The 15759-nt window shown below is 35.2% G+C and overlaps 1 protein-coding gene across 2 annotated transcripts in view; it reads right to left on the bottom strand.

The window, feature by feature from the left end:
- Positions 1–5328, bottom strand: part of SNAPC3 (small nuclear RNA activating complex polypeptide 3) — a 334648-nt gene extending 329320 nt beyond the window's left edge. The window contains exon 1 of one of the 2 annotated variants that reach the window (XM_053702581.1): positions 5073–5328. In XM_053702581.1, coding sequence (XP_053558556.1) covers positions 5073–5101 — 29 coding nt within the window. In that variant the 5' untranslated portion in view covers positions 5102–5328. Of the gene's footprint in view, positions 1–3256; positions 3553–5072 lie in introns of those variants that run through there. The other variant, XM_053702580.1, reaches the window with a different exon arrangement.
- Between the last annotated feature and the right edge of the window lie 10431 nt (positions 5329–15759).

The raw sequence follows: 15759 nt of genomic DNA, 5'->3' as shown, positions 1-15759 counted from the left end.
TGTATTAATAAAACCATGTTTTCTGTGCAAAACTGGGGAATGGGTAATAAAGGGATTACCTACCTTTTTAAATAATACAAATGTTTGCGTTGACTGTCCCTTCAATCCCCATAAAGGGAGAAACAGAAATACTTACTTACCAATCACCAGCAGTTTCCTGCTTGGGAGGTGCACAGCGTGCAGCTCTCAAATGGGTCTTTAACTCCAACAAATGAGTTAAATACATATGTAAAGACAAAGGCCTAGCCTCCATTGCGGTTTAACACTGGTGGTAACAAGGATCTCTTGTTTTATGTTACTACCGGTTTACAGAAGCAATAACTAGGCCATATTTAGCTAGGATTAGTAGTGCAAAAATTGAACACTATCAAATTTCAGCATGTCATTTTTGTATTGAAATGCCCCTTTAAGGATGATTTCTACACTGAGTCCAAACTGTCTGGGTTGTTTTGATGATGACAATTTAATCCAGCATCTGTGCCAAGCAAAGATTAAAAATCATTGATCTATGTATACCCTTCAAGGACACCACTAGATAAGGGAATATCAGTTTGATTCCTTATCATAAAATTTGTATTTTTACACCATATCTTTCACACCAACTCTGCAAATACATTTTGTTTTTACCAACTCAGCAAATACATTTTGTATTGAAACAGTTACTTCATCAGCTATGGGAATTTTTATTGTTCACTAAAAGATGCATTTATATAAAGTAAACATAGTGATCTGTTATTTAAAGGGACAATAAAGTGCAAAAAGAATATACTGTAATCTGTTAGAGTATGTTATGATCACAGTGTTAAAATCATAAGCGTTTAAACAGCTGCAAATGGGTTAAACATACAGGGGTCAATCACAATCATATAGAACAGCTTATCAAATTATTTATCTCCAATGTAAAGTCACCTCTAGTGCTTAACACAATATTGTGAAGCAATTCAAATAAGGGGGACTTTAATTCATCGATGTTCCCAATTTTATTATTAAATTGTAAATTTTACCTTTTTAACTCTGTTTCCGTGCCGCGCTTCCTCTGCCCACCATATTGTCCCTCATTATTGCAATGATTGACAGCTACTCTTGCTAATCCGCTTTCCCCCCTGGGGGGGTTCAACCCCTTTTCAGATACGTCATGGGCCTCTTCAGCACATGCGTTAGAAAATTGTATTCACCTTCAGATGCAATGCATGTTCACGGGACGCGCATGCGCTCAAGCACACAATTATCCCAATAAGAAAACTCCAAGTCCAAGGTAGGGTTAGCCTCTTAAAAATGCTGGCAATTTTTTTTGTAAGGTTTTGGTGTGGAAAGTAAATGTGACCTGGGTACAATAGAAAAGAAAGTTAAAGAGCAACGGGTGTGTTCTAAAACATAAAAATTTTACATTCTCAATCAGTGGACACACACACCTTCTAAATAAACTGACCAATTGGCTATCATATGTAAACAGTTATAGCGGAGATGGAAACACTAAACACTATAGCGGAGATGCTGCCACTCTTGCTGATATAATTGTACTCATAATGAATGTAGTAATTCATTCATTGAATACTATTTGTCATTTACAATATTGCGGAGTTTGATGCCTGCGCAGTTTAAAACACGATCGTAAACGTGCTTAACCAGGAGAACAAGGAAGTTGGTTTGGGGAGGAGTCGGCAGTGAAACGGTAGAAATGTAAAAATATTTATATTTTAATAACAAAGGATATAATATAAAAAAAAAAGATTTTGCAACTACATTAGGGTATTCACATTCACTTTAAGCAATTCTGCAGAAATAAACAACCTTTTCTTGAGGATTATGATTGACCCTTATAGATAACTTCAGCTGGAGTTCAGCACTGCACTACTGGAACCCAGCTGAACATATCTGGTGAGTCAACGTTAGCAGATATACTGTATATGTATTAACCATCTGAACCATAGCAGTTTAATTTTTTCTTTCATGTCCAGAATACTTTCTCCTTAAAGGGGCAGTACACACCAAATTTCATTTAACTGCATGTAATAGACACTACTATAAAGAATAATATGCACAGATACTGATATAAAAATCCAGTGTAACCCCCCTCCCCTCCCTGTATATAAAAAGACCCATTATACAAACAGAAGCAGTCTGAAGTCTGTATACATCTAAAATGCTGGGGCTTGGTTAGGAATCTGAAAATCAGCACAATGTTATTTAAAAATAAACAAAACTATACATTTTAACACAAACACACCCAGATGGGCAATACAAATGGATCATCTACCACACATTTATGCAAAGAAAAATCTAGTGTATAACGTCCCTTTAACTTCTTTAGTGACACACTATTATTTCACTTTTAAAATAGGTTGGTTAATTCATGGAATAGATTCCAAGTAAAGGTGGTAGGTACAAACACTATAAGGATTTTAAATGTCTGGTATACGCATAAGGATATCCTTAGAAATAAAGGGGCATGACAATCAGACTTGAAAGGCAAATTAATGCATTTCAGTTTTGGGTAGACGCATTTTTGTTATACACTTGTATTAGCAAATGTTTCAGTAGCAACTACCACTGTTTCTTTAATAGCTTTTGCACATATGCTCTGTACACCCATAATCAAACACCATGCCTACTTAGAAAGATAGCAGCGACGTAGTGCATTCGCCAGGAAAGAAACAGTGTTCACTGTTTACCTTTAGGGTTTTATGTCCCTTTTGGTTCAGACAGAACATGCCATTTTAAGATACTTTTCCATTTACTTCTGTTATCTCTTGACATTAGGGCTGTCACCTCGGACAGTTATACATGCTAAAGAGTGTGCAGAGGGGAACATGAATTGCACCCTGAACAGCACACAAACAGTATTCCTGGAAATCACTATTCATGTTCCTCCCTGCATACCATGCAGCATGCAGGTGGCAAACCTAATTGGCAGCAATTGTTAAAAGCATACCTAGGTACACTCAGGATTTGCAATGCACTACTGGGAGCTAGCTGATGATTGGTTTAGCTACAGAGTTACGTACAAGTGATTGTGCAAATGATAAATTGCTCTCTATAAGAGCATTTACATTTTGCAGTGTTATGTTCCTTTAAAGAAAATACAGCCAAACTTAATGGGCATTTTGGTTCTTCTGAGCCTCTATACAGGACAATAAATTACAGCAGTCTTTGCTAGATGGTAAGTATGGTAAATGTAAAGAAGTATTAATTTGCACAGCGATACTCTACATTGCTTTCAGAGCCAAGGTAATACGGTAATATATGCAGCTATTACCTGCACAGCAACTTGAGCTCTGTGGCTGTCTCCTCTGTGCAACCCAGATCCCTGGCAAGATCGGCATCACTTGGTAGCAGCTCCTCTGGGTTAGGAGCCTCAGCCAAACTAATGTCCCAGCTATTCAGGCAGCTATGCCATAAGCCACCGAATGAACCCACGTGGATGGTCTTAGTGTTTACATCCGTGACCTCATAAATAGGAACATTTGGGTCCATTTCTCCGGTGTATAAAGTAATAATTTCTCAAGTCCAAATTTCCCTAAATCTTTCAAACGCCAGCATTCTGCTCTAAAACTCCTCCCCTTTCAGTCACGGCTTCTTTCACATAAGGTGGACGAACAGTCTGCATATTAAGCAACCTAAACAAGCAATTCAATAAACATAGAAGAGTGTTCAACTGTCACCAAACAAATGCATGAGATGTCAGCTCCACAAATCTCCCTGACTTTAATTCTTTAGGACAGGCAGACTGAATGACAACTACAACAAACACCACCCGTTGGATAAAGTGTTACAAACATTTAGCCCATTAATCCAAGTACATAGCAAGACGCACAGAACAACGGCACATTTACATGAATTTCTTTTTTTCTGCTAATCAAATAACGTTGGCTACTTACAAAAAAAGTGTAACAAATTGTTTTACTTTACCAAAAGAAACACCAAATAATTTGTTAATTGATTTTCCGGTTAAATTTCTTATAACCAATAGCTAACGTTCTGCAAATATAACATAAAGTGTGCTATCTAACCTATTTTGTTGCAAGACAATTATGGCACACATCACTTAAATCGTTCAATTTATTTGTGAGAATCCGCCTTTAACAAAAAGGAAGTTTGTGAAAAAGGAAGTTTGTGAGATTAGACTACGACAGGAACTGTAGTCTCGCCTGTTGGCAGTTGCATTCTGGGAATTGTAGTATTTCATCGCCTTATTCGCCTAACCATTTCAAATTCTAAACAGGTTCTATGCCAAATGTCATGCAATCGAAACACAGTTTAGAACGTTAGAGTGAACTGTTTGTAGTATTTTTGCAGATGAAGTTAGATCATTTCTTATTTTATTCTCTATGGCAGAATCAAGCGTTTTAAATTACCAACCCTTGTTGATCATATATACACAATGTTGCAACTTGAAGAAACTGAGTGTACAGATATCTTGTAGTAGTGAAACTGAACTACTATTAGGGCAATGTTATTGAGATACTGAATGTAATCCTTTTTGCTATTAGCCCTTGCAGTGCCAATTGGTCCCACTGCAATAACTATATTAACCCCCTTTCTCCCATTATCCCTCACTATATTACATTCCTTACATTAACCCTTTCCATAAATCAAATTAAGAATCATCTTTCTCTTGTGTCATCTCTAACCCCATTCCATGGCAGCACTGAAAATAAAAACAGATAAAATACTATGTGCTAGATTATGAGTGGTGCACTAACTGTTTATCACGCTCTCTCCGCTCGATAGAAATAGCACACTCTTATGAGCTGAAAATAAACTTGTTCGATTGAGCGCAATTGAATTTAACGCAACTTCAGAGCTCTGGTTAACTGTTACACAAGTCAAAAAAGTTACACAAAACATAAAAGATTAATTTAAAAGTACAGTTACACTCATAATAACACTGTATGATACAATTATTTTTTAAAAATCATTATAAAGTTATAAGGGCTCAAAGATATGAGGTCTCAGGTGTTAGAAAACAAAGGACTGCAAAGGGCTTTAACATAGAGATAACTAGAAATTAACAAACAAATATAAGAAATGTCTATATCTTGGCTCATACCCTAGGCTTGGATAATACTTACCAGGTAAGCCACCCCCACTTTGAGGGCATTTCCTGAACTGGCTCACTGACAAGGCCCAATGAAGGCAGAAACGATCGTCTGGGGTTGCTGTGTTCCTTGTTCAGAGAAGAATTTGTAGATGAATTTGTAGATAGATAGATGGTGCTGGTCTGTAAAGGGATTTTTTCTCTAATGATGAAGAGAAAAACAGGGCTTGAAGTATATATAGCTACCAGATAAATATGGGTGCAGTATACTCACTCCATATGCTGCAGTAGTTCAGCTTCAAGAACGCATGCCTCCAAAATAAGGTATGCTGTTTTCATGTGGAGCCTGCTATTTGGCTGTAAATAGATGGAGACTCAAATGACAAATAATCCAGTGTACAAAGGACAAACAAAGTAGTAACTTACTCCTTGGAACAGAAAATCCGGCTTGTTACAGCAAAGAAAGAAGTCAGCAGTCTTTCAACTTTCATAAAAAGATATTTTTTTTAACAGCTCAACGCGTTTCAACGTTTAAACGTCTTTATCAAGAGCAAAATTTAAAAACAAGAATAAAAATGGTAAAGACAAATGACTGAATATGTCTGCTGTATCTGACAAGCCGGTTTATATACAGATGCACTGATTATCCAATTTCCTGTTCTGAGCAGGAAGTTGGATTTACATAGTATTTTAAAATAAAAACAATAATATATTGATAGTGAAATAACTTTCAAATCAAAATAATCTATAATCATAATGCCGATTTTTTAAAATAAATTTAACGATTTTGTATTTTTAGTTCAACATCAATACGGAATTTAACCAATCAAATTTCAGTTTCGTTGCGCTATCCAATAAAAAAATATGTGTCTTATGAGTCCTCAAACAGGTAGTTCCTAGCATGAAGTTCTAATTCAAGTCCAATATAATATCATGTGATTTGTATGTCCAATCATAATGGAACCTCGCAAGACAAAGATGGTGACGTTTAGAAGTTGTGATGATGCTCCTCAATTGGTTCGGATATGTGATCACATGATATTGATGTCCAATCCAATTGCGGCTGTATAGCATCTGTGTATTGTGAATAGGATGATTCCTGATTGGTCCGTTTTCGTATGGAAAATGTCTTTAACATTAAAAGTCCCAAAAAATGTATTTCTGTAAAATAAAGTGAAAATAAACAGTATACGCTCTTCATTTTATGTGACAAATATAAAGACAAACATAACCGCTATTTATGTGCAAATTAAAAGTTATATCCCATTAGATGCAAACATTTGAAATAAGATAGGTGCTATACATATAGGTGTTTTTAAGAACCTTTAGTTATATTTTGTATAAAACAATATTCTGAATAGATTAGATTCTAAGTGCAAAAATAAACTTTATTCATTTCTAAAAAAATTCATATAGTGTTCCAGTATGTAAATCGTCTTAAAAATAGTGTAAGGATAAATAATATCTTTCTTTTTATCTTATTTTATGTGTAAACTATTGTCTATATGTCTATTAAGTGCATTATTAAGACTTATTAAAAGTCCCTATCGAACAAATAATATGATATAAAAATAATAATAGGGGCATCTAAATGTGAAGTGAATTAGGTTTATATTATGTGAACTGAATAAAGAAAGAGGTGAAAGTATAAATAAAAATAGATATGTATTCTAATGTATGTGTATGTATTATCCTATGTGAACTGAAAAGAAGTGATAACGTGAAAAATGAAAAAATAAAAAATAAAATAAAATATAAAAGTAAAAAATGAAAAATATAAAAATAAAGATAAAGGATACAAAAATCATTAATAAATATAAAAATATGAAAAAATATATAAAGAATAAAAAAAATAATAATAATAAATATATGATAATAATATGAAAATGAAGATATATGTGAGTAGGAAAGAAGATACTGAAATAAATATGTTATATGAATGCTGCTATCTTGATATCCTTATTTAAACCCCAATGGTTGTATGTCTTCATGTTGTGAATCCACCATAATTCTCGTTTGTCCATTTGTGTTTCAATTGTACCCCCTCTCCAATGTGTGAATACTTTCTCAATCCCTAACCAAAGAAAATTATCTTTTTTTAAATCTTTACAAGAATTGCAATGGGTGGGTACACCATGATTTTCATGTTTTTTTTTCTATTTTATTAAGGTGTTCTAAAATTCGTGTTTTTAAAAATCTGGTAGTTTGTCCCAAATATTGAATTTTGCAATTACACTGTAAAAGGTAGATGACGTTGGTAGTTTTACAGGTTATAAAATGTTTGATTGTAAAGGTTTTACCTGTCACAGAGGAGGTGAAGGTTTTATTTACTCGCTTAGTATAATTGCAACCCTTACAGTGGCCGCAACTATAAAAGCCTTGGAGGTTCGCGATAGATAGGGGGGCTTCTGGGTTCATTCCTTTTATTAATGAGGGAGCTAATTTTTGTTTTAAATTATGGCCTTTTCTAAAAGTGATTTGTGGTCTAGATGGTAAGATCTCATTTAAAATGTCATCACTTTTAAGGACATGCCAATGTTTATTTATGATATTCTTGACTTGATGATGACATCTTGATGATGTCAAGAATATCATAAATAATCATTGGCATGTCCTTAAAAGTGATGACATTTTAAATGAGCTCTTACCATCTAGACCACAAATCACTTTTAGAAAAGGCCATAATTTAAAACAAAAATTAGCTCCCTCATTAATAAAAGGAATGAACCCAGAAGCCCCCCTATCTATCGCGAACCTCCAAGGCTTTTATAGTTGCGGCCACTGTAAGGGTTGCAATTATACTAAGCGAGTAAATAAAACCTTCACCTCCTCTGTGACAGGGAAAACCTTTACAATCAAACATTTTATAACATGTAAAACTACCAACGTCATCTACCTTTTACAGTGTAATTGCAAAATTAAATATTTGGGACAAACTACCAGATTTTTAAAAACACGAATTTTAGAACACCTTAATAAAATAGAAAAAAAACATGAAAATCATGGGGTACCCATCCATTGCAATTCTTGTAAAGATTTCAAAAAAGATAATTTTCTTTGGTTAGAGATTGAGAAAGTATCCACACATTGGAGAGGGGGTACAATTGAAACACAAATGGACAAACGAGAATTATGGGGGATTCACACCATGAAGACATACAACCATTGGGGTTTAAATAAGGATATCAAGATAGCAGCATTCATATAACATATTTATTTCAGTATCTTCTTTCCTACTCACATATATCTTCATTTTCATATTATTATCATATATTTATTATTATTTTTTTATTCTTTATATATTTTTTCATATTTTTATATTTTTATTTTTATATTTATAGCTGAGGCCGAAACGCGTAGATTTGCCCCTAGTGTGCACTCCAACAACTCAAGTCTGCATCTAAGACTACCCAGGACTGAATAAGAAAAACCCGCTACCGGTGACTGCTATACACAGAGCACCACAAGATTTAAAGCGGACACTCACCATACCTGAAGCTCCAGCAAACCTTGAAAAAGGTAAACAGCTCCAGCAACTGTCAAGAAAATTTCTTTGTAAGTACCAGTTGATCTGAAACTCCTGCAAACCATTTTAAGGTAAACAGTTTCACTATAGATCAATCTACCAGCAACTGAAACTCCAGCAAACCCTGGAAGGGTATATAGTTTCAGCAACAACAGACGCCTACAAAGAGAATTGTTCAAACGGTTCTAAGCAACAATACAGAGAACACCCCACGCAACTAGACAAATAGAAACTCCAGCAAACCAATACAAGGTAAACAGTTTCTAAAACCAAGTTATACCAACAACTGAAACTCCTGCAAACCAAGTTTGGGTAAACAGTTTGAGCAAACGGAACCAAGTTATACCAACAACTGAAACTCCTGCAAACCCATTACAGGTAAACAGTTTCAGCACCTTTACCATCAAGTATTTGTTATCTTCATCTACAATCTTGATCTACAAGTTTCAAAGAATTTTAAGTCAAAATTACAGCGGAATATATTATCTTATTCACATAAAGGCTTGTCTGTTTCAACCAATCAGACACCTTGGAAATTTTTCATGCAAACTGTGAGTAATTACCTTTCCACTTAAAGTCACATCAAAAGATACATGCAAATCATCAGATGAACATTTATTTCCACCTTCCACGATAATTATTTTTACCTTTATTTTTGTTCTTATCAAATGCTTTGAATACTATAGTATGAATGTAATGTCATTTTAACTTTAACTTTCGATTAAGAAATTTTAACTATACTATTTTCCTCAAGGTAATAGAGCTCTTTACCACTAACTTAATCAAATCAGAACTTATAAATATTGTGTTTTTTATTGCAACAATTAAATATTCTGTTTTTTAACCTCTTGTAGTCATACCTCCATTATTTTTCACCTATTTGTTCACCCATTTCATAGTGCAATATATATTGCAGAAAAATAAAAAACTAACACGAGAAGCTCATCTATAGGTCACGATTACACACATATATATGTATTGAAATACACACAGCTCCCCTCACCTGTTTTTTACCCTATTTATCAAAGTGTCAACCAAAAATATGCCAGAATTCCACATCATAATTGTTGCAAGATTTATCTGACCTAGTTATCAAAGCCTCAAGATCGGCAAATGTTGAAATTTGTGACGTGACATACGATCCCACAATCTCAATTCTACGCAGATCGATGCTTACGTCATTACAGATGTTCCGGATACACATTCGGCTCTATTTGACACTTTTTTCAATTTATCAAACTTTTAACAGGTACGCTTGCGTCTTTTCCAACACAGCGTACCTGGTTTTGAATCCGCCACCCTTGAGGCCGCGGATGCCATAGAAATCAATGGGAGTATGAAAGCACCGAAAGCTTATGTTCGATGCTGCAAGAGAATAAAGTATACCCCATTGATTTCTATGGTAGAAAAAAGTTACGTTTACACCTAACACCCTAACATATACCCAGAGTCTAAACACCCCTAATCTGCCGCCCCTGACATTGCCACCACCTACATAATGTTATTAACCCCTATTCCGCCGCTCTCTGACACCGCCGCCACTAAATAAACTTATTAACTTCTAAACCTCTGGCCTCCCACATCACCACCACTAACTAAACCTATTAACCCCTAAACCGCCAGCCCCCCACATTACAAAAAACTAAATTAAGCTATTAACCCCTAAACCTAACAACCCCTTAACCTTAAATTAAAATTGCAACATTCCTATCTTCAAATCAATTAAAACTTACCTGTAGATTTAAAATAAACTAATTTTAAACTATTAAACCTACCCTAACTATTATACTACAACTAAATTAAACTACCAATTCAATAAACTAAATTACATATTAAAAAACCAAACCCTACTAAAATGATTTAAATTAAACATTATTACAAAGTCCTAAATTACAAAAAAAACAAACACTAAGTTACAAAAACAAACACTAAAAAAATAACAAACCAAATTATCAAAAATATTTTTTTTTACACCTAATCTAATAGCCCTATCAAAATAACCCCCCCCCCCCCGCAAATAAAAAAAAACCTAGCCTACAATAAACTACCAATGGCCCTTAAAATGGCCAAAAGATAACAGCTCTTTTACCTGGCAAAAAAAATAAAAACACCCTCCCAACAGTAAAACCCACCACCCAACCAACCCCCCAAATAAAAAACTATCTAAAATAACCTAAACTACCCATTGCCCTGAAAAGAGCATTTGTATGGGCATTGCCCTTAAAAGGGCATTTAGCTCATTTACTGCCCAGACCCTAATCTAAAAATAAAACTCACCCAAAAAAACCTTAAAAAAAACTAACAGTAACCCCTGAAGATCCACTTACAGTTCTTGAAGTCCCGCTTGAAGGATCCATCAAAAGCCTTCATCCAGACGGCTTCGTCTATCTTCATCCAGCCGGCGAATTCCTCATCCATGCGGCAAGAAGTCTTCATCCAGGGGCCTCTTCTATCTTCATCCACCTGGGTTAGGTTTTTTAATGTAATTTAGTTTATTTAATTGGTAGTTTAATTTAATTGTAGTATAATAGTTAGGGTAGGCTAATTAATAGTTTAAAATTAGTTTATTTTAATTCTACAGGTAAGTTTTAATTTATTTGAAGATAGGGATGTTGTCATTTTAATTTAAAGTTAAGGGGTTGTTAGGTTTAGGGGTTAATAGCTTAATTTAGTTTTCTTGCGATGTGGGGGGCTGACGGTTTAGGGGTTAATAGGTTTAGTTAGCAGTGGTGATGTTGGAGGCCAGAGGTTTAGGGATTAATAAGTTTATTTAGTGGCAGCGGTGGCGGAGAGCGTCAGGATAGGGGTTAATAACTTTATTAAGGTTGGGGCGGTGTCGGGGAGCGGCAGGAAAGGGGTTAATAACTTTATTTAGGTTGCGGCAGTGTCAGGGAGTAGCGGGACAGGGATTAAACACTTTAGTATAGTGGCAGCGTTTAGTGAAATGGTATGAATAAAGTTGGGAAAAATCCAAATAGACACGAGATCGATCGATGACTGCTAGTTAACAACAGTCCGATGCTCATCGCCCCGTACTTGGTGCGCGTGATTTTGACAGCTTTTTTTAATAAATAAGGAGAGCGTATTGAGATCCGCGGCCGCAATGTTTGGCGATGTTAGGCGAGCGTATTGATGCCGGCAAATGCAACATAGTTGACGCTTTGATAAATATCCTCCTTTAACTTAAGTGTCCCTTTAAAGGGCTAAAAAGCCAAACTGCTTCACAAATCTGATAAAAGGTCCATAATAAACATGTTAATTCTATATGTCATTATTATCCCTACCCTATATAAAACATATATATTACACATTGCACATAATAATAAAATCTTTTAATTATAAAATTCTTGTGTTAGAAAATAAAGTTTCAGTGTGGTACCGGCTTTACAAACAGCTAGATTTAGAGTTCTGCGTGTGTATTTTTTCCCCCGCACCTTTTAAATACCGCTGGTATTTAGAGTTCACAGAAGGGCTGCGTTAGACTCCAATAAGGGAGCGTACAGGCATATTTACCACCACTTCAACTCTAAATACCAGCGGTGCTTACGGACGCGGCCAGCTTAAAAACCGTCCTCGTGCACGATTCCCCCATAGGAAACAATGGGGCAGTTTGAGCTGAAAAAAAACCTAACACCTGCAAAAAAGCAGTGTTCAGCTCCTAACGCAGCCCCATTGTTTCCTATGGGGAAACACTTCCTAAGTCTGCACCTAACACCCTAACATGTACCCCGAGTCTAAACACCCCTAGCCTTACACTTATTAACCCCTAATCTGCCGCCCCCGCTATCGCTGACCCCTGCATTTTTTTTTAACCCCTAATCTGCCGCTCCGTACACCGCCGCAACCTACGTTATCCCTATGTACCCCTAATCTGCTGCCCCTAACACCGCTGACCCCTATATTATATTTATTAACCCCTAATCTGCCGCCCCCAACGTCGCCGCCACCTACCTACAATTATTAACCCTAAAGCTAAGTCTAACCCTAACACTAACACCCCCATAAGTTAAATATAATTTTATTCTAACGAAATAAATTAAATCTTATTAAATAAATTATTCCTATTTAAAGCTAAATACTTACCTGTAAAATAAACCCTAATATAGCTATAATATAAATAATAATTATATTGTACCTATTTTAGGATTAATATTTATTTTACAGGCAACTTTGTATTTATTTTAACCAGGTACAATAGCTATTAAATAGTTAATAACTATTTAATATCTACCTAGTTAAAATAATTACAAAATTACCTGTAAAATAAATCCTAACCTAAGTTACAATTAAACCTAACACTACACTATCAATAAATTAATTAAATAAACTACCTACAATTATCTACAATTAAATCAACTAAACTAAATTACAAAAAAAACCCCCACTAAATTACAAAAAAAACCCACTAAATTACAAAAAATAAAAAAAGATTACAAGAATTTTAAACTAATTACCCCTACTCTAAGCCCCCTAAAATAAAAAAAAATGCCCTACCCTACTCTAAAATAAAAATTGGTAAGCTCTTTTACCTTACCAGCCCTTAAAAGGGCCTTTTGCAGGGCATGCCCCAAAGAATTCTGCTCTTTTGCCTGTAAAAAAAAAACCATACAATACCCCCCCCCCAACATTACAACCCGGAACAGCCAATAGAATGCAAGCTCAATCTGATTGGCTGATTGGATCAGCCAATCCGATTGAACTTGAATCTGATTGGCTGATTCAATCAGCCAATCAGATTTTTCCTACCTTAATTCCGATTGGCTGATAGAATCCTATCAGCCAATCGGAATTCGAGGGATGCCATCTTGGATGACGTCCCTTAAAGGAACCTTCATTCGTCGTTAGTCCGTCGGTGAAGAAGGATGGCTCCGCGTCGGCTGCTTGAAGATGGACCCGCTCCGCGCCGGATGGAAGAAGATATAAGATGCCGCATGGATGAAGATGTCTGCCGGTCCGGATGTCCTCTTCTGCCCGGATAGGAGGAAGACTTTGGACCCTCTGGAGGAGCTCTTCTTGCCGGATACGATGAAGACTTCGGACCCTCTTCTGGACGGATTGGTGATACCCGGCGTGGTGAAGACAAGGTAGGGAGATCTTCAGGGGCTTAGTGTTAGGTTTATTTAAGGTTTTTTTTGGTTAGATTAGGGGTATGTGGGTGGTGGGTTGTAATGTTGGGGGGGTATTGTATGTTTTTTTTTACAGGCAAAAGCGCAGAATTCTTTGGGGCATGCCCCGCAAAAGGCCCTTTTAAGGGCTGATAAGGTAAAAGAGCTTTACAATTTTTATTTTAGAATAGGGTAGGGCATTTTTTTATTTTGGGGGGCTTTGTTAATTTTTTAGGGGGCTTAGAGTAGGTGTAATTAGTTTAAAATTCTTGTAATCTTTTTTATTTTTGTAATTTAGTGTTTGTTTTTTTTTGTAATTTAGTGTTTGTTTTTTTTTGGTAATTTTAGTTTAGTTGATTTAATTGTAGATAATTGTAGGTAGTTTATTTAATTAATTTATTGATAGTGTAGTTTTAGGTTTAATTGTAACTTAGGTTAGGATTTATTTTACAGGTAATTTTGTAATTATTTTAACTAGGTAGCTATTAAATAGTTATTAACTATTTAATAGCTATTGTACCTGGTTAAAATAAATGCAAAGTTGCCTGTAAAATAAATATTAATCCTAAAATAGCTACAATATAAATTATAATTATATTGTAGCTATTTTAGGATTAATATTTATTTTACAGGCAACTTTGTATTTATTTTAACCAGGTACAATAGCTATTAAATAGTTAATAGTATTTAGCTTTAAATAGGAATAATTTATTTAATAAGATTTAATTTATTTTGTTAGATTAAAATTATATTTAATTTATGGGGGTGTTAGGGTTAGGTTTAGACTTAGCTTTAGGGGTTAATACATTTATTATAGTAGCGGTGAGGTCCGGTCGGCAGATTAGTGGTTAATAAGTGTAGGTAGGTAGCAGCGACGTGGGGGGGGGGGGCAGATTAGGGGTTAATAAATATTATTTAGGTGTCGGCGATGTTAGGGGCAGCAGATTAGGGGTACATAGGGATAATGTAGGTGGCGGCGGTGTGCGGTCGGCAGATTAGGGGTTAAAAATTTTAATAGAGTGGCGGCGATGTGGGGGGGCCTCGGTTTAGGGGTACATAGGTAGTTTATGGTGTTAGTGTACTTTAGAGCACAGTAGTTAAGAGCTTTATGAACCGGCGTTAGCCCAGAAAGCTCTTAACTCCTGGCTTTTTTCTGCAGCTGGAGTCTTGTCGTTAGATTTCTAACGCTCACTTCAGCCAAGACTCTAAATACCGGCGTTAGAAAGATCCCATTGAAAAGATAGGATACGCAATTGGCGTAAGGAGAAAAGTCGCGGCTGGAAAGTGAGCGTTAGACCCTTTCCTGACTGACTCTAAATACCAGCGTTTATTTATAAATACATAGAACATGTTCTGCTATGTGCAGAACATTGGAATGTGGAATATTTACAGTAATTACACAGTATAACACTTTATTAAAAATTAATATTGTATAAATATGGTTTTACATGTTTTAATCTACTTGATTACAAAGGGCTCCAATGCACTTCTATATATGTCTATATATATGTGTACATAAGTATTTATGTGTTTATAAGTGTATATATATCTGTAAATACATATATACACAGCTAAATACATATTTATGTTTAAATATTTTTTATTAACTTTTACCAGAGCTTTTAACATAGTAAAGGCATCACATTGTCACAGCAATCAACAGGGTGTGTTGGGTCTTTTATTTCACTTACATCAATGTCAGGAATACATCTGTATAAGATCAAAACCAACCATTTCTCTTTTTCTTGGCTATAGATTACCTGAATCAGGAAAAAAAAGTATAAGAAAAGAAATAACAAAAATCATATCTAACGGGTAGATCATTCAGTGCATCCACCCTGCATTAAAGTCCATATAAAGATGTCCATGTAATGGTTCTTGTCAAATCAAGTGATGTTTGTTGCCATTTGAATCATTCAAGTCTAACTTTAAGCTATAAACATTAAAACCATAAGAAAAAGAAAAAATGCCAATAGAGCTCTTCTACCAATACATTTTCTCAATACAGTCTTCCTCCCATTTCAATCCCTATTGTGTGATATAAAGTCTAGCTTCACATCCTTCCTTCATGAGCTTAAAACTGTAGGGAA

Source organism: Bombina bombina, chromosome 2 (assembly GCF_027579735.1).
Source record: "Bombina bombina isolate aBomBom1 chromosome 2, aBomBom1.pri, whole genome shotgun sequence".
Taxonomy (NCBI): domain Eukaryota; kingdom Metazoa; phylum Chordata; class Amphibia; order Anura; family Bombinatoridae; genus Bombina; species Bombina bombina.
The sequence above is the reverse complement of the archived record's forward strand: the minus strand, read 5'-3'. Positions and strand labels throughout refer to the sequence as shown.